The sequence below is a fragment of the Stegostoma tigrinum genome, chromosome 1 (assembly GCF_030684315.1).
Source record: "Stegostoma tigrinum isolate sSteTig4 chromosome 1, sSteTig4.hap1, whole genome shotgun sequence".
NCBI classification, from domain to species: Eukaryota; Metazoa; Chordata; class Chondrichthyes; order Orectolobiformes; family Stegostomatidae; genus Stegostoma; species Stegostoma tigrinum.
This window is the reverse complement of record NC_081354.1, coordinates 52,962,069-52,984,638: the sequence shown is the minus strand read 5'-3', so window position 1 is coordinate 52,984,638 and position 22,570 is coordinate 52,962,069. Positions and strand designations below refer to the sequence as shown.

Below are 22,570 nucleotides of genomic sequence, written 5' to 3'. Positions count from 1 at the left end.
TAAAGACAGAGTCTAAACATGAGAAAGAGAAAAAGGCACCACAATTCTCCAACCAGAACCTGGAGGTCCTGGTGAACAGGTGGTGCAAAGGAGAGGAGTCCTTTACCCGCAAGGCTGGCAGAGGAGACCACCGTATCATGGCAGCCTGATCTGAGGTCATCATCCAGGGCAGTACCATCTCCAAGCTGTGGAGGAATGACCAGTAATGCAGAAAGAAGGCAAATGACCATATCCCCTTTGCCTGGGTAAATGCCACACTTCTCTTAGCTACCATTCATGCACTCCATCTCTGCCGCTCATGCTCTGCCAATCTCACTATTGCATACAGACACCTTCGCACAATCACTCTCCCCATCGCCCACAGCCTCCCACACTACTAACCCTGCATACTGTCTGAACTGCTTCCTCAGTCTTTCAGCACACATCATCTGCCTTCTCCCACATGCACCAGTGCCAACTGTTGTGCCACCCATTGTCAACTCACTCATTGGCCACTTCTGCTCATTAGAGAAGAAAATAGGCCATTACAGGGCAGAGAGAGAGCCATTATAGGTAGAGGAGAGCCTGACATCAATATCCTCATGTGTAGGAGGTTAGAATTTTGCACTCACAGGAGAAAACTAAAACTGTTCCCGTAGGAATGTAGAGACATCCACATCCCACCCAAAGGAATAACTATGACTTTTCATTGCACTGCAATTGTCACATTAACTTCTCTGTCACACTCAACGATTGCACATCATTTTCAGCACTGGTCTTGATCACTTCCTTTGTCTTTACAGATCCTATTAGCCTGCCTTTAACCTCTGTGGACAGGATGACAGTACCGAGTTCTCAGATGAAGCTTGAACAAGGTTCCCTCCTGCAACCCCACCAGCCCAGATCCTGACAGCTCCGTGGAACCAGAGGCGAGAGAGGGTGGTTCCACAAACTCATGTGCATCTCAGTGCCAGTTCCATGGCTGAGGAAACTGGTCAATGGCACTCAGAGGATCTGTTTAACCATAAGTTGGAGATGACCCGGTGATTATGCAAACCAGGGACTTCATCCAAATGCACAGGGAGGAACAGGATCTGCAGATGGGCATCTGGGACAAAATAGCACTCATTGGCCAGAACCTGTAGCCATGCCAAGAATCATACAATTATCCAATTTTCTTCATGGACAGGTTGGTGTTGTCATGGAGAACAAGTCCAGCAGACCTGGGGTGGGGTGATAGTGAGCAACCCTGACCCAGTTCAGTGCCCCATCTTTGCATGGAGACAGGATCTGGGAGTTATCCAACCTGATGTGGAACCACACATAGAAAAGTGCCAAGGGCCTGTCAGGGCGCTGCACGTCCTTCACCTCAATCCCACCTGAGCTACCATCCAACCCCTGGAAGTTCAATCCGAGGAGGGTCAACACTGCATTTGGCAGCAAGATCTCTTAGCATGTCTGGCCCATCTAAACAAGTGCCCGTGGGGTCACCCAACCAAACCTCCAAAGCAAATGGGCTCCACCACCAAGCAGGCTCCCTCCACTCTGCCCATGGAACCAGAGAGTGCACTTGCATGTTGAGATTGAGAGGAAGAAGAAAACATTGACAAAACTTTGATGGCATGGTGAAAAACGTTCATATTTTACACTCAGTTTCTGCCTAAATGTTTTTAATTTTCATGTGTTTGACAGTCATACAAGTCTACAAGGCAGAAAAGGGCCCTTTGGCCCATCGAGGGTGTGCCAGTCATAAACAACACCAAGCTATTCTAATCTCATTTTCCAGCACTTGGCACATAGATTTGCATACCTTGGCATTTCAAGTGTACATGTAAATACTTCTTAAATGTTGAGAGGATTTCAGCCAATTCCATTCCTACAGGCATTGAGTTCCAGATTCCCACCATCCTTTAGGTGAAAAAGCTATTCCTCACACCTCCAAGTTTCTTGACCCTTACTCTAAATCACCCCACCTTACAAATCCTGCTGCCTTCCCTTCACAATTATTCTGCATCCTTGCCCAGAGCATGCAGATCCCAGGCTGGTGAGTTGGTGAGTTTGGTAAGATGGGAGGCTGAATATTATTAAGGCAAATTGTAGCATTAATCCCTGTAAATTGGAATATCACCACACCCTTGTGAAATGCATAAAAGGTAGAGTGAAAAGATCTCAATGTCAAGACTGGTCTTGCCAAACTTCTTGTCTGATTCTGCCACACATTTCACAATAGCCCACATCACTTTGACCCATTTAGCCTGAGAGTGTCTAAGGGTATGAGAAGAAATTGGGAAATGGATACTGATTTGGATGATTGGTGGAACAGGTTCAAAGACTAAATGGCTAACACCTACTACTATTTTCAATGTTTCTATGCAAGTTTTTTCACAATCTGGTGTTTTACTAATTGGCTAACACGCATTTCTGAGCTGTTCTATTATTTGTTATATTTTGTAAGCACAGTTCAGGCTGCATTTTTCAGTTGCTAATAAATTAATATTCTTACCCTGGTTACTGTTGCCAAGATTCACGTAACATCTGTACCATAAAGAATGTCCTGAGGAATGTCACATAGGCACATGATGTAACAACAGCAGCATTTTCATCTGCTTTATTTTTATTATGGTCCAAGGAGAAGAATGAATGAGTTGCTGGTGGGGCGGGGGAACAAAGACATATGGCACACGTGGGGAACAGGCATGTGGACAGTGACATTTGTCCAGCTATAGGTTGCTGATTAGTGCAATTGTGACCCGTTGTGGATGTCAGAAATCATGAGCTTGACAACAGTTCCCTAATTGGCTCTGGACAAGTGAATAGCTGAAGTCTTTATGATAAAGGACAAAAGCTTCTAAACAGCTGAAGGAGCAGGTTCTACGTCTGTAGTCTCTGCAGTAAAAGTGCCTGAAGCCTGAAGAAAGCCAGTTGTTGTCAGCTGTTGCCTTGAACAAGTAACAGAGATTTTATGAGAGTGTACCAATCGCCCTGTGCCTTCTGTCAAATAATAAAAGAATCTGGAGAAAGATCAGAGAAAAGGAAGTCTTGGGAAGCAAACAGAACATTTCATCAATCCTGGGGACTGGTGCTCTTGAACAGTGTTTCCCCAGTGTTACTTAATTCTCTACCCAAAGTCTTATGTGTGTGTTTACAGTTACATCTGGTACATTTGTGTGTTAATAATCATAGTTTTATCCCCCCCATGTTGCTAAACCTACATGTTTGTAATAAAAAGGGTGGTTTCTGTTAAGTACAGGACGTGGTCAGCGTATTCTGTTAGCCTGATTCAATCAATCAGACAAGTACACTGGGGACTGCAGATGCTTTTAGTTAAATCATTAACTTCGCTGATGACTTCAGGAGTCGTGGGGCTAGAGAATCAGCACATTTACCCAAGTGGGTTGTAACATCATGGAAAACTGTCACACAGTCAAAAAGGAAGGTGGCATACGAAGAGTGATCCACATCTTCAAAAGATGTGGATTTTGAATTTCAGAAAGTAGAACCAACTCAGATGAAGGATCCACTGGTGCAAGGATGGATGGAGTGGAGTGCAAGGTGGGAACAACAGGAAGGATATAGATCTGAAGGAATTAAGTATTTGGATAGGGCAATGTTGTATTAGATGATATTGCAGAAATAGGAAAGGATTGAGGGAGGAATTGGATATCACTGTGTAGACATTTTGGATTTAGAGCCTGCTTGGCTTTGAGGGGGGCAGGTCATGCCACACAAGCCTTATTGAATTCTTTGAGGATGTGACAAAACTCATTGATGAAAGTAGAGCAGTGGATGTGATATATCTGGATTTTAGCAAGGCATTCAATAAGAATGCCCCACGGTAGGCTCATTCAGAAAGTAAGGATGCATGGGATCCAGGGAAATTTGGCTGTCTGGATACAGAGTTGCTGTCCAACAGAAAACAGAGGGTGCTAATAGATGGAAAGTATTCAGTCTGGAGCTTGGTGATCAGTGGTGTTCTGCAGGGATCTGTTCTGGGACCTCTGCTGTTTGTGATCTTTATAAATGACTTAGATGAACAAGTGGAAGGATGGTTAGTAAGTTTGCCGATGACAAAAAGGTTGGTGGAGTCGTGGGTAGTGTGTAGGTTGCAAAGGAGCATTGACAGGATGCAGAGCTGGGCAAAGAAATGGCAGATAGAATTCAACCTAGAAAAGTGTGAAGTGATTCATTTTGGAAGGTCAAATTTGAATGCAGAATACAGGGTTAATGGCAGGATTCTCGGCACTTTGGAGGAACAGAAGGATCTTGGGGTCCACGTCCATAGATCCCTCAAAGTTGATAGGGTTGTTAAAAAGGCATATGGTGTATTGGCTTTTATTGGCAGTGGAAGTAAATTTAAGAGCCGCGAGGTTATGCTGCAGCTCTATAAAACCCTGGTTAGACCAAAGTTGGAATATTGTGGTCAGTTCTGGTCACCTCATTATAGGAAGGACGTGGAAGCTTTATAGAAGGCGCAGAGATGATTTACCAGGATGCTATCTGGACTGGAGGACAGGTCTTACGAGGAAAGGTTGAAGGAGCTATGGTTTTTGTCATTGGAGCGAAGAAGGATCAGAGGTGACTTGATACAGGTGTACAAGATGATGAGAGGCATAAATAGAGTGGATAGCCAGAGACTTTTTCCCAGGGTGGAAATGACTATTACGAGGGAGCATAGTTTTAAGGTGATTGGAGGAAGGTATTGGGGAGATGTCAGAGGTAGTTTCTTTACAGAGAGTGTGGTGGGTGCATGAAATGCGCTGCCGGCAACGGTAGTGGAGTCAGATACATTAGGGACATTTCAATGACTTTTAGGTAGGCACATGGAGGATAGTAAAATGTAGGGTATGCAGGGTAGAACGATCTTACAGCAGGATAATAGGCTGGCACAACATTGTGTGCCAAAGGGCATACACTGTGCTGTACTGTTCTATGTTCTATGTTCCGTTCTGAAGTTGGGAAGGCCAATTTCAATATTACAATTGTTTGTAGCTGAACTCTCCTGAAAGTGTATTAGCAGTCACATAGATAGCTGAGTAGAAAAACCGGGGGTGGGGATGGGGGCACGGAAAAAGCACCTCAGAAATGCAAACTAAATTTAAACATGTGCTGTAGACACCTGAAATAAAACTATTAAAAATCGACAGGACAGACTAAGCATCACGCGTGCGCCATTAGATGTTCCTGGTCTTCAGAAAAAAAACGGTTTTCAAAAGTTGTCAAATTCCACGGTGCTAAGAATCACCTCTAGGGCAGTTTGGTCATCATTTCTTAGGTCCCAGAGAACAAACTAAATCAGGTCACCTGTTGGTCTCTGCAGGTCACTCATGCAGCTGAGACCCAAGGCTTACATTCAACTACACGTCAGGGTGGTGTGTTCAGCATCTGGGCTGACTGGATAGAAAATAAAGGATTTATAAAAGGAAATCTACATACCAACTCTAAAGATCAAATCATCTTCAATCGGATTCTCTTTTCTTTTTCCAGTGCTATACATGCTAGCCGGCCGTTTTACAGCCTTCTGTTTTACGTGTCCACTACCAGGTGACTTCACACGACGTTTGACTCCATCAGATGTAGGGGACAGATCAGTGGGTTTGACAACCCTCAATTTAAATGGACTTCCTTTAATATGCTGATCATACAGTCGGAGTGTGAGTGTAAAGTCACCCTCCTTTTGCTCTTTCTGAATGGTATAAAGGAAGTCATAGGTGCCATTTTTATTGTCAAGTATCTCTCCATCGACCACACTACCATCAGGAGACGCAATTTCAGCACTTAGGCACGCATTTCCAGTTTTCACAAGTTCTCCATCCTTATCCTTTGTTGTTATAGTAACAGACGTAGGATGGCCAATCACACATTGTCTCAATCCCTCACCTGTTGCAACAGTCTCATAGGCCACTGCATTTGTGGTGATTATGGTACCTAAATTATGAATGGATTTTTTCAGTCCTTCAGTTTCCACCACAAACTCTAGCTGATCATTTTCTTGGGGCTGTAAAGGAAACTCTTGAATAGCTAGTTCATTCAACCTATCACCCATCTGCTTCTTCACTAAAAGCACTTCTGTTTCAGTCCCGTGGTTTAGAGCTTGTTCAGTGAAGTTGCAACTGCTCCTAATGCTCTCCTGACCCTGCAGTAGTGCATCCAATTGTGCTTGGAGAACCTGTAACAAAAAATTCAAATAGTGATCTGTATCTTTTCTTTAGAAGTTTATATAAGCAGTGAATGGATTAGCAACGAAAGAGAGCGACATGGTCATCCCACAAACAGGGGATAAGGCAACACTTCATGAGCTGTCACTGCAGCTCTGGAAATTATTCAGCATCATGTGCTAATTATCTAACTAACTTAGCTCACCAACCCCTCAAGCACAACCCATTAAACAAGAACACTTTTTTGGTCCAGCATTTTATTGCCTATCCCTAGTTGCCCTTGAGAAAGTGATAGGCAGTTGCCTTCTTGAACTGCTGCAGTCCACCTACTGTCCAAAATGCCCATGGGGAGAGAATTCCAGGATTTTGACCCAGTGACAGTGACAACAACAGCAATATATTTCCAAGTCAGAATGGTGATTGGCTCTGATGGGAACTTGCAGTTGGTGGCACTCCCATGTATCTGCTACCCTTGTCTTTCTAGGTGGATATAGTCATGGGTTTGGAGTGTGTACTTTAAGAATCTTTGGTGAATTTCTGCAGTGCATCTTGTACATAATGCACATTGCAGTTACTGCACATCAGTGGTGGAAGGAAAGGATGTTTGTGGATTGTTGCCAATCAAATCGGCTGCTTTTCCCTGGATGGTGTCTAGCTTCTTGTGTGTTGTTGGAGCTGCACCCATTTGGGCAAGTGGGGAGTATTCTATCAGGAGAGGTATTCATCCCAGTGGTCCTAGTCTCTGATCTGCTGTTGTAGCTACCGTGTTTGTATGGCACATCCAGTTCATTTTCTGGTCAGTGCTAAACCCCACGATGCTGATAGGAGGAGGAGACGATGGTAATACAATTGAACATCAAGAGTCCATTGTTAAATTAGATCCAACAAGACAACATAACTCAAAAGTTAATACGTAAATCAGGGTTTGCAAACAACTAAAAGGACTGGGGACATAGCACACATACATATTCCACGAGCAGCACACCATCTTCCATTGAGGCAAGATTACGAATAATTTGAGATTCTTCATTCTGTTTGAAAGTACAGCCTTGACTTCTGCCTCAAACCAGTTATAGCCAATTTGATTGTGATGCCTTAGTCCTTACTAGTATGGAATGTATCTGCCATAATCTGCTCATAATGTGTGTGAAGTTTATTATGCCTCCTCACTTTTTAAGACTTGTTCATATTCTGTAAGAGTGTAATGTGTGCCAATTATTCTCAAGGAATGAATGCTGACAACCATCCAGCTTTGCAAATTTATCAAAGTTGGATCATGCCTCTAATTGATCAACTTACTTAAATTCTGTCCATAAATTTTAAATTGGATTTCCAAGCCATTCTCCATGTCCAATTTTGAGGCTGTAGCCCCATGTACAAGTATTATTGATTCTGCTTTTAGTTAGGAGCAATTGTGCCAAGACCTTGGCTTTTGTTTTTGTCTTTGACAAGGATGTAACCCTTGTCCATTTCTCTCCTTCATTCTTCCATCAACCATAAGGTCCAGCTTCACAAAACACAGGAGAAAAGGTGGTAAACAAGATGAAGGACAAGGTCCCAGAGTCCTCAGAGCTAGAACTTCAGAAACAAGAGTTCTCAATTCCTCAGCCAAGGGCTATGGAAGAGGAGGAGACTCAGAATTCCTCAGTAGGTCAGTCAGCCTGTGATCGGAGGGTCTGAAGTGAGAAGTGCAGGCCCTGCCAATTTGATTGCCAGCCCTGAATTAAAGCAAAAACTGCTTCTTTTATTAGGTCTCAATGGCCCAGAAAGGCCCAGGGCAACTGATTGTTCAGTGGGATTGGCCCATCAAGGCCAAATAAACAGACCAAGCCTGGGCTGAAATTGATTTACTCTAACTGTGCACTGAATCTACTTGTAAGAAAGCATTGATGATTCAGATTGAATGATTAAATTATTGATCAGTAGGGCTTAAATCATTGGAGTGATGGTAAAAGGTCAATAGGTCAACTTCTTTTCCCCTTTTAAAAAGATAATAAAATAACTCAACAGCTGGTGCTGTAAGCTATTACAACATCACATGCTTTCCTCAAGTGCAGAATTAACGGCACAAGGTAAATTTAGTCATATGAGAAAGCAGCTTTGTTTGGCATAGCTCATTGCCTAACTCCATTGTTATCAGTTCAAAGCAAAGCAATCTTTACAGTGTCATTTGATTTCATTCATTCAGTTACATTAAACTCGGTGTCCTATTAAAGATATATGCAAGTCAACATAACAGGCTAGACCATTTGACCTTGGATAAGGCAAGGGAGCTAAAACATTGGCATAGCAGTAAAACGGTGCTTCACAAATCACTTAAATTGACATTCAATTACTTTTTAGCCCTCAATATCTTTCATTAAGGTGGGGAACCTCATGTTGAATACATTTTTGTATGCTGATGCATTTCCATTTTGGTTAGACACTAATCAAATGATATTAAATTTGATTTTTGTTTAGCCTGCAACAGAAAAGTTACTTTGTTCCAAAACAGGTCAACTCCTGCTTTCAGTGAATACTGAAGCGAAAAACAAAACCAGAGCCTCCAGCAAGAAAATGGAGTCAGATTTAATTCCTAATCTGTACAATGTTTGCTCATCACAGCAAGTTTGGTAGCAGCGCGTCAGTCCTCATTTTGGGATGCTATCCAGTCTTTGCTGGAGATGCAGATCTTGGTCAAGAACAAGTTTAAACTCAGTTGTGACACTCCCTGCAGGAAGAAAACCTGTTGTTATTCACTGTATAGGCTCATGAGCAGCAATCTGGTTTGATGCTTTAGAAACCACACTCCAGCAAGGATGATGCAATTTAGGAAGACGGAGAGGGGGAGCAAAGAAAACTGGGAGATATTGACAGAATTGGCTAATGATTGCAAATCACAATCAAAAGATTTTCAATTTGAAAGCCAAACACATTCTTTCTACATTTAACTGGCATGTTTTAATTAGGGTATGTCTTTTATCCTTTGTGTTTGCTAGATTTCCTGCCTAGCAACTAGTCTGCTGCTACTGAAAGTATGTTGCTTTTATTGTGCGATAGTTGTAGTTGTGTCAAAGCTTTAAAGTTATGCTAATTCAACACAGACCACAAGACAACTTTGACATTATTCACCTTACTTCATATAATCTAATCAAGCAACAAAAAGAAGTAATCAATTTATTTCAATTATACATTCTTTAATAAGTTGCTTCGCATTAATATAGCAAATATTATGGTTCTCTTACTTTTTGTTTAACACCGTATGTGACTTCCAGTTCCATAAGCAGAACACTCTTTCGTACATTTAAAGTCTTTTGGAGCTCATCAAATGTAGCATGGATCTCCTCCTCAATGCTTACTTTCTCATTAGTCAAATCTTGCAGGATTTCGGACAAGAAACTAAGAGCAGAGTCCAATTCAGGCAACCTGTGAAAAAAATATTATTCATGCAGTATCTTTTCAGGCATTTATTTATTCATACATTTTTGAACAGAACAATTTGTGAGCCATTAACAATCTTTGAGCTGCATTTGAACAGGAGGGCCCAACTTCTTCACTGGAAGAATAACTCGTTGTTACAGTTTATGATGGCAGGGAGCAGAAAGAAAAAAAAGTCTAAGCAGGGGCGAAAGTAAAAGAAAAAAATGAAGTGGAGGAATTAGGAAAAACCAAGAGAAAATAGTGAAGTAACACAGAGAAAATTCAGAAGGATGCATGTTAAACACTGACAAAAAAACCTCTAGACTGACGGTATGTTCATAAACTGAAAAAAGATTCAACAGATTGAGAGAATTACAACTATGGAGTACAGAGTAGTACAATATTGCAGTTACAGCAGACATACATTTCCCGTTCTGGCTAAAGCTATTAGACTTCTTTATAAATACTTATGCTCCTCATTTGAAGAGTTTTACCGTACAGGAAGAGGTCCTTTGGCCCATCATGTCCATGACAGTCACCAAATATCGATTCCAATCCCATTTTCCAACATATGGCCGAAAGTCCTGTGTGCTGTGGCATTTCAAGTGTTCATCTAAATACATCTTAAATGTCTTGAGGGTTCCACTCCTATCACCCTTTTCGGTAGTAAGTTCCAGATATATACAATTTTCTAAATAAAAAAGAATTTCCTCATATCCCCTCTAAACCTCCGGCTCCTGATCTTAAAACTGTGCGCCCTGGTTGCTGACCCCTCCAGTAAGGGGAAATATTTCACCTCATCTACCTTATCGATGGTTCTCAGAACTTTGCACACATCAATCAAATCACCTTTTAGCACTTTTTCTGCACTAAGAAAAACAAGCCCTACCTATCTATTCTCTCTTCATAGCTGAATTGCTGTAGTGACCAGAACTACACGGTACTCCAACTGTAGCCTAACTAATGTTATGTACATTTTTAGCAGAATGAATTGTTAAAAAAAATTCTATTTCCTGTTTTCAGTACTCTGTCACAGATTAGATCACAACAGGTGGGAGGCTGTGCTTTTTCAGTGTGAGCAAGAAGGGAGAGTGCTATTTCTGGGAGGGTGTCCCATTGAGCAATGGAGACACCCACTCGTTCCCCGTCTCCCTAACCGGTTCTTCCTTTCACCTATCCCCTCCTCTCTCCTCAAGCCACACCCCCTTTCCTTTCTACTAACCTCAACTCACCCCCTTGACCTGTCCTCACCAGACTAACCTATCCCCTCCCTACCTCCCCACCAATACTCATCTCTCCATCCCCGCCTCTTTAACTTGTCTGTCTCCTCTCCACCTATCTTCTCCTCTATCCACTTCGATCTGCCTCCCCTCTCTCCCTATTTATTTCAGGCCCCTCTCCCCTCTCACATTTTTGATGAAGGGTCTAGACCTGAAACGTCAGCTTTTGTGCTCCTAAGATGCTGCTTGGCCTATTGTGTTCATCTAGCTTGACACCTTGTTATCCAAAAGATAGCAACTGGACTTCCTTCTATTTCACAAACATCTTCAAAGATTGGCTGCCTGCTTCCATCAGCCTATCGCCATGTTAATTGCAGCTTTTAAATTAATAATTAAAAAGGTTAGATCACACGGAATAGAGGGAGAAGTAGCTACCTTGATACAAAACTGACTGAAAGGTAGAAGACAGAGGGTGGTGGTGGAAAGTTGCTTTTCAGACTGGAAGCCTGGGAACAACAATGTACCACAAGGATTAGTGCTGGGTCCACTGCTTTTCATATCCAAATCATTTATATAAATGATGAACACAGGAAGATGTTGTTAGTAAGTTTGCAGATGACACCAAAATTGGAGGTTGGGTAGACAATGATGAAGGTTATCTCAGACTACAATGGAACGTTGATTGGTCGGGGCATTGGGCCAAGGAGTGGTAGATGGAGATTAATTTGGATAAATGTGAGGTTCTGCATTGTGGAAGGGCAAATCAGGACAGGACTTATACCCTTAATGGTAAGCTCCTGGTATGTGTTGCTAAATAGAGAGACCTTGGAGTACAGGTTCATAGTCCCTTGAAGGTGGAGTCACAGGTAGACAGGATAGTGAAGACAACATTTGGTAATGAATAGAATAGAACAGAATCCTTACAGTGTGGAAACAGGCCCTTGGGCCCAACAAGTCTACACTGACTCCCAGAGCATCCCACCCAGACCCATCCCCTTATAAAGCCTCCTAAACAAAACACCCCGAACATTATTGGCCATTTAGCATGGCCATTTCACCTAACCTGCATATCTTTGGATTGTGGGAGGAAACCTGAGCACCCAGAGGAAACTCACGCAGACGCGACGAGAACGTGCAAACTCCACACAGACAGTAACACAAGGGTGGAATTGAACCCAGGAACCTCGTACTGTGAGGCAGCAGTGCTAACTACTGTGCCACCCCACATGTTTGCCTTTATTGGTTAGCACAGAGTTGGGAAGTTACGTTGCAGCTGTACAGGACATTGGTTAGGCCACTATTGGAAAACTGTGTGCAATTCTGGTCTCCCTGCTATAGGATGGATGTTGTGAAACTTGAAAGGGTTCAGAAAAGATTTACAAGGATGTTGTCAGGGTTGGAGGTTTTCAGCTATAGGGAGTGGCTAAATAGACTGGAGCATTGGAGAAGGAGGAGGGGTGACCTTAGAGAGGTTTATAAAATCATGAAGAGCTTGGATAGAGTAAATAACCAAGGTCCTTACCCTGGGGCAGCGGAGTCCAAAAGTCCAAAACTAGAGGGCATAGGTTTATGATGAGAGGAGAAAGATTAAAAAGGGATCTAAGGGGAAACTTTTTCACACAAAAGGGTGGTGCATGTATGGAATGAGCTGCACTTTAGAGGAAGTGGTGGAAGCTGGTACAATTTCAACATTTAATAGACATCTGGATGGGTATATGAATAGAAAGGGTTTAGAGCGTTGTGGGACAAATGCTGGCAAATGGCACTGGATTTATTTAGGATATCCGGTCAGCATGGACGAGTTGGACTGAGGGGTCTGTTTCCGTGCTGTATATCTCGATGACTCTATAAAGGTTAATGGAGTTTATTAACGTACAGTGGGCATGCTGCCAATTTCAGCACCTGCATCTGTATTATGGGCTGAGCTTTAGGATGGATGGGGAAGGTGGTGGTCTGATTACCCAGCCTATTTTACCTGCTCACCTACCAAATACACACCCAGCTGGGGCATGTAATATGTTCTCAGTTTTTCTCTCAATCACATCCTTTTTTTCACCTTCTTTACTTATACCAGAATTGTTTTACGTTGATAATTGTAACCAATACATAAAATTGAAATATCAGAATGCTCTCATAGGTTGCTCCACTATAGGTCTCCGTTTGTGTCATTTATCCCATAATCTTTAAAACCTGCATAAATTTAAATTTCTGAACTTGCCCTTGTCCTAGTACTTCTTGAGGGGTGGGATGGAGTTCTTCCTGGCTGTTTTAATTGTGCTGTTTTCTCCAGGATCACACACTATCTAGCCCAAGGAGGGTAAAAGGAAGTAATTTTTACAAAATGCACAGGGGTTAGGTCGGCAGATGTGGGGGTGTGGGTCAGGTTGGTTTAGTCAGAGAAACCTAGTGAACAGAATTGTTCAGATTGAAAATCAGATGAAAGAAAAATACTATTTCTCAGATATTCTCAAATTACTGACATGGGTATTTAAAATTCATCAAATCCTCCTTACTTCTTTTACATAGCCAGATAGGGTAAGGTCAGAAAATATAATCAACTCCCTTCTAGACTAGGAAATGCTATCCAATTAATTTTTTAAAAAGTTGATGCAGGAAAATACTAGGAAAAGAAACAGAGCTTGAGGGGATACAAGAAAGGACATGAATGATGACAGTTCCTCATGCAAGTTTAAAAAGATTATGGGACTATGAAGAGAATTATGGATCAAAGCACAGCAAGTTACATGAGCAGTCAAATGCTTTTCCAATTTGTTGTTTGTGGTTAGAATTAACATAAATGAACAGTCAGTAATGAACAAAAATAGAGTCCTTCAAAGCTCTCTCCTCTAACATGGCAATGGTGTATAGTTGAATTTTGAAAAATTTCTGTGCATTTATTCATACAATTTTAAGATACTGAATATTCATTAATAATGTTACATTTATATTCTCACATCCTACGTTTTGATTTAGATTTGTAGTAATCCGTATTGATTTTATTGAAACATATGAACATTTTATAACAAAGAATACCTCGATAAACAAGAAATTGTATAGAACCCTTTGTGTTCTTACTGATAACCAGGGCATAAAAACAGCAGTTAGGTAAATGATCAGTTAATGCATTTTGGTAATGTTGGTTGACATTACAAAAGTACAGTTTTAACAGCATCGGCTAAATTTCACCAAAAAAGAAAGGAACATAAGCGCCTGGTAGACAGAGATTAGAGTGGACTTTTTCATACTCAACATCAAATTTTCATTTAGACGCAGAAATGCTTTCTCACTGAAATAATGGCCACAATAAAACCATAAAATGTAGAAGTAGTAAACTATTCAGCCCATCTAATCTGCTCTGCAAATCAAGGAGATCCTGATTTGATAATCCTCAAATCCACTTTCCTTCCTTTTCCCATAACTCTTGATTCCCTTTCAGATTAAAAATCTCTCAGCCTTGAATATACTTAACAAAGCACTCTCTACAGCCACCTGGAGTAAAAGAATTCCACAGATTAACTATCCTGAGAGAAAAAAAAATCCTTCTAACTGCTGTCTTTAACAGACAATCCTTTGCTCTAGGATGATATTGTCTGATCCTAGAGACTCTTCCAGAAAGGGAAGCACAGTTTCTCCACACCTATCCAGTCCATGATATCGAATAGAATCGGAGGGTTGTACATTGCGGATACTAATCAAGTCACTTTTGAAGTTGATGGAATGGGTACGGGGATTAAGGAGTGATGCTAAGGGGTTTTTCATCAATTTTGCAAGCTGTGCTACTGTTCAAGAGATGCCTAACAGACCCTCCCATCTGACATCCTTCTGCATTGGTTCTCAGCTTGAAAACTGCACTGAAATTCTGAATAAAAAGCAAAAATCCAAGGCAAAAAAAATCAGTCAAGAATGAAATTGGGAAGCTACAAAATAGCCCAATCCATAAACAAGATTCCCCCAGACACAAATCCAGCCCTTAGAGACTAAAATTGAAATATTGACATTGAAGGGACAATATTTATCCTAAAAGAATGATTACTTATAAATCTACTTTTTAAATAGGGTGGAGAAAAAGAAGATTAATATCTTCAGGAGGATTATCATTACTTTCTGCTGAGTGAGGCCTCTGCTATCCATCAATCTGACAGGTTGCAGTACGGAAAGCACATTCGGCATGAAATATGTCACGTATAATTGGTTTTGATGATAAATTGGACTAATAAAAACAAACAACTGTATTACAGCCTCTGCTATCAGAACAATTCATAACTTATGTTTGCATTTATCAAAGATCATTTTATAATTCGCCAAGTTAATTTTCAACCTGTATACCTGAATTAGATTAAAATCTAGACTCAGCTCTCCTAAGTGGAGAAGTGCCTTACCTCATTTATTGGGACATAAGAGTGTTCAGCACAGACAGATCTTGTGGTCCAGAAGAGAAAAGAATAGCTGGTAATAGGACTGGCAACTGTAGGATTATTGAGGCTCCTCTTTAGGCTGGAATTGAAACCAATAGGCCATAATACAAAGTGACCATTGTATTTGATGGCTGAAAAGTAGATATAAGCCTTCAAGCATCATAGGTATTGGAGTAAACCATTTAGTCCATAAAGCCTGCTCCACCATTCAAGATCACAGCTGATCATCTCATCACTTTCCTGCACTATTTCCACCTTCCTGTTTGGGACCCCAAGATGGGTTGCAAGCTGAAATTTTTGTTCTGCAAACTCAGAGGCAGCAGTTAATTGCCACGTAGTTCTGCCACTCTTCCTGACTGTCGTAATCCCCCTCCCCCCACCGACTTTACACACTTCTCACTGTGGGGCTGCATCAATTTTCAAGTGGTTGGGAAGCACTATCTTAATGTCATTAGTCTCCAGGAACCTATTGATTTCTGTCTTGAACCTGCTCAATGATTGAGCTTCCAGTGCTCTGGGGTAGAAAATTGAAAGATTCACCAATCTGAATGAAGAAATTCATTTCAGTCTCAAATATCCTTCCCTTTGTTTTAATTTACATATCCTGCTTCAAGAGTTACCAGTCAAAGAAACATCCCATTTTTATCCACTCTGTCACAAGCTGCAATAATTTTATAAGTTCAAGTGAGATCACCACCCATTCTTCAAAACTCTAGGGAATACAAGTCTCCTTTCCTCAGAAGGAATCTGCCAATTCCAGGAGTTAATCTGGGGAACACCCTATGATGGTATATCCCTCTTTAGATAAAGGGGCCAAAACTCTACACAATACTTCAGTTGATGGCTCATAATGACTTTATACAACTGTAGCAAGGCCTCTTATATACTCAAAACGAATGACATTTTCCTTTTTAATTGCTTGCCACAGCAGCAGGCTAGCCTTTAGTGACTCAAGAACAGAAACACCCAGATCCCTTTGGACACTATACTTGCCAATCTTTTACCATTTAAGAAATATTCTGTCTGTATCTTTGCTGTTTATAAGCAGAGATGAGTAACTTTGGAACTTATTCAAATTATATTTCATCTCATGTTTTAGCTCAGTTATTTAGCCTGTTCAAGTTGTTTGAAGCCTCCTTGCACACTCCTCACAAATTACATTCCCACCTGGCATGGTATCATCAGCAACTTTAAAAATATTACAATTTGTCCACACCTACAAATCATTCATATAAATTGTGAACATCTGTGGACCAAGCACTGATCCTTATTATTAACCAATTCTCAATCCATATTTGTATATTTCCTTCAAACATATGCACTCAAATTTTGTTCACTAATCTTCTGTGTGGGACTTTATCAAAAAATTTCTGAAAATCCAAATACACCATGTTCACTGGTTCTCCCTTGTCTATGCAACACACTCAAGACAAATGGTTTTTAAAACCTGATTCCCTGTCTAATTTTGCCATTCAATTCCACATGTTCAGTTATCACATCCCTCATGTGAAATATTTTTACATTTTCCTTAATATGGACATCAAGCTAACAAGTCTGTTTTTTCAGCTATTTTCCCCCAAGTACTCTCTTTACTGATATTAATTTCTTTTGATTGTTCAGTTACACAAGTTCCTTGGTCACCCATTTTTTCCTGGAAGCTTTTACGTATCTGTCTTCAACGAAGAAAATACAAAAGGAACTGTTTAGTTTCTCCATTATTTTCCTGTCTCCACATTTATCCTTGCCATTTTAAAATCTATATATTGGCATAACATCTTATAGTCTACCCGTACATTCTTTGCTATCTTACATTCATACTCTTTTTCCCTTTCCTGATCATTTTCTCCCCCGTCTGAGTCTCAAATTCCTCCCACAATTTGTGGGATGCTTATTCAGCCAATTCATTTGATCTTTAACAAGAATTTGTCAACATTGGTGGATAAACCCCTCCTTTTTGGTGACTGTGTCTTTGAGTGATGTATATCTGTTGTAGACCGTGTATTTCTTTAAATATTAGCCATTACCTGTCAACTGTTAAATCTTTTAGTGTATTTTCCCAACCTACCTAGTCAACCTGTGGCTCACCCTCAGTTTCCTTTGCTCAGATTTAAGACCCTAGTTTCAGATTGAACATTCAAACTTAAATGGACAATTTTATTGTGTTATAAACAAAGAAACCTACAGCACAGGAACAGGCCCTTCAGCCCTCCAAGCCTGCGCCAATCAAGATCCTCTGTCTAACCTGTCATCTATTTTCTAACGGCCTGTGTTCATTTGCTCCCTGCCCATCCATGTACCTGTCCAAATATATCTTAAAAGATGTTCACATGTCTGCGTCTACCACCTCCGCTGGCAACGCGTTCCAGGCGCCCATCACCCTCTGTGTTAAGAACTTTCCACTTATATCTCCCTTAAACTTTCCTCCTCTCACTTGAACTCATGACCCCTAGTAATTGAGTCCCCCACTCTGGGGAAAAAGCTTTTTGCTATTCACCCTGTCTATACCCCTCATGGTTTTGTAGACCTCAATCAGGTCCCCCCGCAATCTCCGTCTTTCTAATGAAAATAATCCTAATCTATTCAACCTCTCCTCATAGCTAGTTATGGTCCCTCCCCTTAAAAAGATCAGGTTTAAAAAAAAAAATCACCAAAAAAGTTACATGATGGATCAAAAGTAAAAGGGAACAAACAAAAAGTTAAAAAAGGAGGAAAACAAGCAAGCAGCATTGTCCAAATTGAGAATCTTGTTTCTTGCTGATTTCCTCTTAAAAGTGAATGTACTTGAAATTGTTTTATTGAAAAAAAGGGATACAAAGTTGATTTCTCAGTTGCACAGTAAATATTACTTTCCAAAGTTACTGTTATGGGATTAGGTCCATGCTGTATGGACTTGCTAGCAACACCAATAGGCTTTTAGGTAAACATGGACACTGTTTCAGTGTCCTTTCCAAAAGTCTAAGTGTTTCAATCCACTCAGTTGTGAGATAGATTGGCAGTTATTTTATTTTCACATTTATACAAAATGTAATCAATTCCATAAAATGAAAGTTCCTCTTTTGATCACAAGAGTTTTAGAATGAATATATGATGCGGAACACCGAATTAGTTACAAGAGCTTTTATCGCAGTTGTTCCTTTTGGAATGAAATTACATTTTACATCAAAACGTTTTCAGAATTGCTGTGTACTAATTAGACAGTGTCTTTTTTTTAAAAAGCACACTTCTCAGTAATAAAGACTTATATTCATGAATACTCTCAAATCTCAGGATACTTCAAAACACTTAATGCTTCATTTGTTTGTATAGACACTGTTATAACGTAGCTGGCCAATTTGCACACACAATCTTCCACAAATAAAATTGTTATCATGGGCAGATTAGCTGGTACAATGATTTTTAACATAATTTACAGGATGAGAGTTAAACATATAAACATCCTGGTGGTGTTACTTTCAGTGGCTGTCATGGGGAAAGTTAAGAACTTCAATACTGTACAGATGGCAGGTTCTGACTAGTGTTGAGGCAAAGTTTTTGGCAGTAAACATTTGTTCAAAGTGTACAAAAACAACTTTCAAAATTCTCATTTTCAAGTAAGTTGGAAAAATGGAGATCCAAAGATGTTGGTGCTGATACATCATTATTTACATGCATGATTTAAACTCAGGCCACAAGTAAAATTTCAAAATTTGCTGATGATGCCAAATTGTGCTGAGGGTTTTGATAGGAAGGGACATAGTTAAGAATGAAGAACACTGCTACAAAATCCAAGACAATATAACTTTCAGAGTTGACGTGTATCAGAGTTCCAGACCAGGAGAGGAAACATAGATAAGTACCACGAAATAGGAGTGGGCCATTCAGCCCTTTTTTCCTGTCCCACCATTCAACAAGACCATGGCCAATCTGATTGTGACCACAACTCCTGCTTTCCTGCCTATCCCCCATAACCTTAAACTCGGCTGTATTAAAAAAAATAAAATATTGTCTGTTTAAAAGACCCACTGCTTTCCGTGGTAGAGAATTCCAAAAGATTAATGAGCCTCAGAAGAAATTGTTATTTGTCTCAGTCTTTAATAGGAGCCTTTTATTTTGAAATGGTGTACACCCATACCTCCCACCTCCAAGGGAAATATCCTTTCAGTATCTGCCCTGTCAAGCCATATCAGAATCTTGTTTCAGTAAGATTATCGCTCATTCTTGTAAGGTCCAGTGAGTGTAGGCCAAATTGACTCAAGATTTCCACATGAGACAACGCCTTTGTCCAGGAATCAGCTATGAACTTTCTCTTAATCCCTTATAATGCAAGTATGAGCCTCCTTAAATAAGGAGAGTCCAGTCCTCCAGATGCGATCTCAACAAGATCCTGAACAGTTATAACAAAAAAACTTCTCTACTTTTGTAGTCCTAATTATTTGCGGTATATATCTAACTTGTGATTAATGTACAAAAATAAATAAACAATCCCTGTATACCACAGCAGTCTATTGCTTCTATTTAAATATTTTGCTTTTCTATTTTTCCTATCAATGTGTATTATATCATACTTTCAAACATTATATTCTATCAATCAAATTTTGCCCACTCAAATGATCCTATCCATGTCCCTTTGCAGAACATCTGAAATCAGTAGATTCTGTCAACCAGACATCTTGTTTGCTTGCTCACAAGGTGGCAAGGTCTCACAGCTGACTCTTCACAACATGGTCTACTAGATCTTTCTCCAGTCATGTCGCAGTGCAAGTCTCTCTCTGAAATCAAGTCCCTGGAGTGAAAGTCCCACCAGATGAGTTGAGGCCAGCAACTCATGCACCACAGCAGTGCCACCAAGGCAACTGTCACTGCTGACGGAAGGATAACCAAGATTGCGTGGTCCTACGTGTTCGGTAATTGCATTTTAGTTCAACTCAAAGGGGTAATAAATGACAGCCTACTTGTGTTACTTTCCCAGTCAGATCGGCCAACTCTTTTGCCCTATGTGCAGGTTAGAATTAACTAGACACTTAGTTGTAATTAGTTGGCCATTTAAGCACCTCAAAGGGTTGCAGAGAAAGGTGCAGCTTTGTCGCTTCTGCCCAGAACTTAACTCGGGTGAAGATAAAAAGGTGACAGTGTTCTGTAGTGCCACCACCCCAACTAATTAAGCGGCTTTCACCTCCAGGATTAGATGATTCTGCCTAAAGTAAAGAATTCTCCTCACAACTTGCTTTCACACTTACTTTTATAACGTCAGGAGATTTGGCTACAGTACACTGTCTTCTAATCTAAGTCACAAACAAATTGAAAATATTTCAGGTCCTACTACCAATTCTAACAGTACCCCACACCTTATAGTTTGTTAATCTGGAAATAAACCTTTTTATCCTAATTCACAGTTAGCTAATTCTCTGTCCATGTTAACAGATTACCCCACACACCAAGAATTTTTTGTGTGTCACTTTAAAGGCCTTTTTCAAATCCAAAAAACATACATATACTGGTTCCTCTTTATCCTTCCTGTTTGTTGTATTCACAAGAGAACTCCAAAATAATAATATTAAAAATGCAATTCCCCCTCTGTAAAATGTCCACTTGAAAATGTCCAGCTACTATGTCTATCATTATGGATTCCAACATTTTTCCCAATGACCTGTGTTAGATTAATTTCATTTTCCATCCTCCTCATTGATTACGGAACTTAACATTTGCTATTTTCCAACACACTGGAACTTTTCCAGTGTATAGGTAATTGTGGAAAACTATTTTAAGATGCTAGAATGGAGGCCATCAGATCCAAGGGACACATCTGCAGTTAATCCAAGAGATGTCTTTCCTTGTAGCCGCAGGAGGTGCTACGCCTGCCCTTACACCTCCCCGCCTCACTTCCATCCCAGGCCCCAAGAAAACCTGCCACACTAAACAGATGTTCACCTGCACATCTGCTAACCTGGTCTATTGTATCTGTTGTGCCTGATGTGGCCTTCTCTACATCATAGAGGCCATGCGGAGGCTCGGAGACTGCTTTGTGGAACACCTATGCTCGGTTCACGAGAAACAACGACACCGGACAGTTGCGACCCACTTCAGCACCCTTGTCCATTCCCTGGAGGACGTGTTCATCCTGGGCCTCTTCCAGGGTCACAATGATAACACCTGGAAACTGGAGGAACAGCATCTCGTATTCTGCCTTGGAACCCTACAACCCAATGTTCTCAATGTGGACTTTATGAGCTTCAAAGTCTCCCTACCCCTGACTTCATTCCAAGACCAGCACCCCTTCCCCCACCATCCCCGCTTCCTTGACTTCTGTCTTCTTTCCCACTTATCTGCTCCTTCCACCCTACTGACCAACCCCCATCCCAATTCTCTACCTACACTCACCTTTACTGGCTTCATCCCTGCCTCCTTGACCAGTCTGTCTTCTCTTCACCATCCACCTTCTGTCACCACCTCCCCCTTTCCCAATTTATTAAACACTCCCCTGCCCCTACCCCATTTCTGAAGGGTCCAGACCCAGAACGTCAGCTTTCCTGCTCGTCTGATGCTGCCTGGCCTGCTGAGTTCATCCAGCTCCACACCTTGTTATATCAGTTAATCCAAGTAGCTTTCCTCTTGTGATTGATTCTGATTATTTTAAGTCTCTCCGTCCCTCCTGCCCTCTTGGATTTCCTACTATTTGAGTTCTTTAATTTGCCACCTACTGTGAAGACAGAATGAAATACTGGTTCAAATCTGTCCTTTTCAGGCTTCACAGAACTAATTTCATCCTGTGAAAAAAAAGGGAACTGATGTTTAACTTATCTACTTTATATTTCCTTGTAGATGCTCTTATTGTCCGTTCATCTATTTCTTAATGGTTTACCCAATATCCGCAAGTACAGATTCATAAATCATTAAAAAGTAGCAGCACCAATTACAAAGGTCAGAAAAATGCAAATAAAGAATTGGCTTTCAATCAAGGGAAGAAATTAAAAGCAATGAATTTATGTCAAACTAAAATAGGAGTTTATTTGAATCATACCACACTCTGTAATTTTGGCAACCAAAAAACTTACAAGAAAGATATAAAAACACTAGAAAAGATAAAAAGGTTTGTCAGGATGATACCAGAACCATCACAATACTTAAATAAGTTGGAGTTTAAGATTTTTAAAAATATTAAAGGAAATTGACAAGGTAGACAGAGAGAATTTTTACTTATGAGGACATCCAATACCAGGTGCCATTAATACAAAGAGATTATTAACAAATCCAATGCAGATTCAAAAACAAAACAGTCTTATCTAAGATTGGAACTCAAGCACCACATTTAAACGGTCAAGGTGAATAGTCTAGACGTACACTTCTTTAAAAATGTTAGATTAGTACAGGAGGTATAAAATAATTAGGAAGGATATGTGGATAGGATTAGATGAAGTAAAATTGA

The 22,570-nt window shown here is 40.5% G+C and overlaps 1 protein-coding gene across 10 annotated transcripts in view; it reads right to left on the bottom strand.

Annotated features, from left to right (window-relative positions):
* The window catches only part of trim2a (tripartite motif containing 2a), a 158,908-nt gene that overhangs the window by 18,662 nt on the left and 117,676 nt on the right, over window positions 1-22,570 (bottom strand). For all 10 annotated transcript variants that reach the window (XM_048527621.1, XM_048527614.2, XM_048527671.1 and 7 more), the window contains 2 exons: window positions 9,359-9,539; window positions 5,413-6,145 (listed from right to left, as the gene is read on the bottom strand). In XM_048527621.1, coding sequence (XP_048383578.1) covers window positions 5,413-6,145; window positions 9,359-9,539 — 914 coding nt within the window. The remainder of the gene's footprint in view (window positions 1-5,412; window positions 6,146-9,358; window positions 9,540-22,570) is intronic.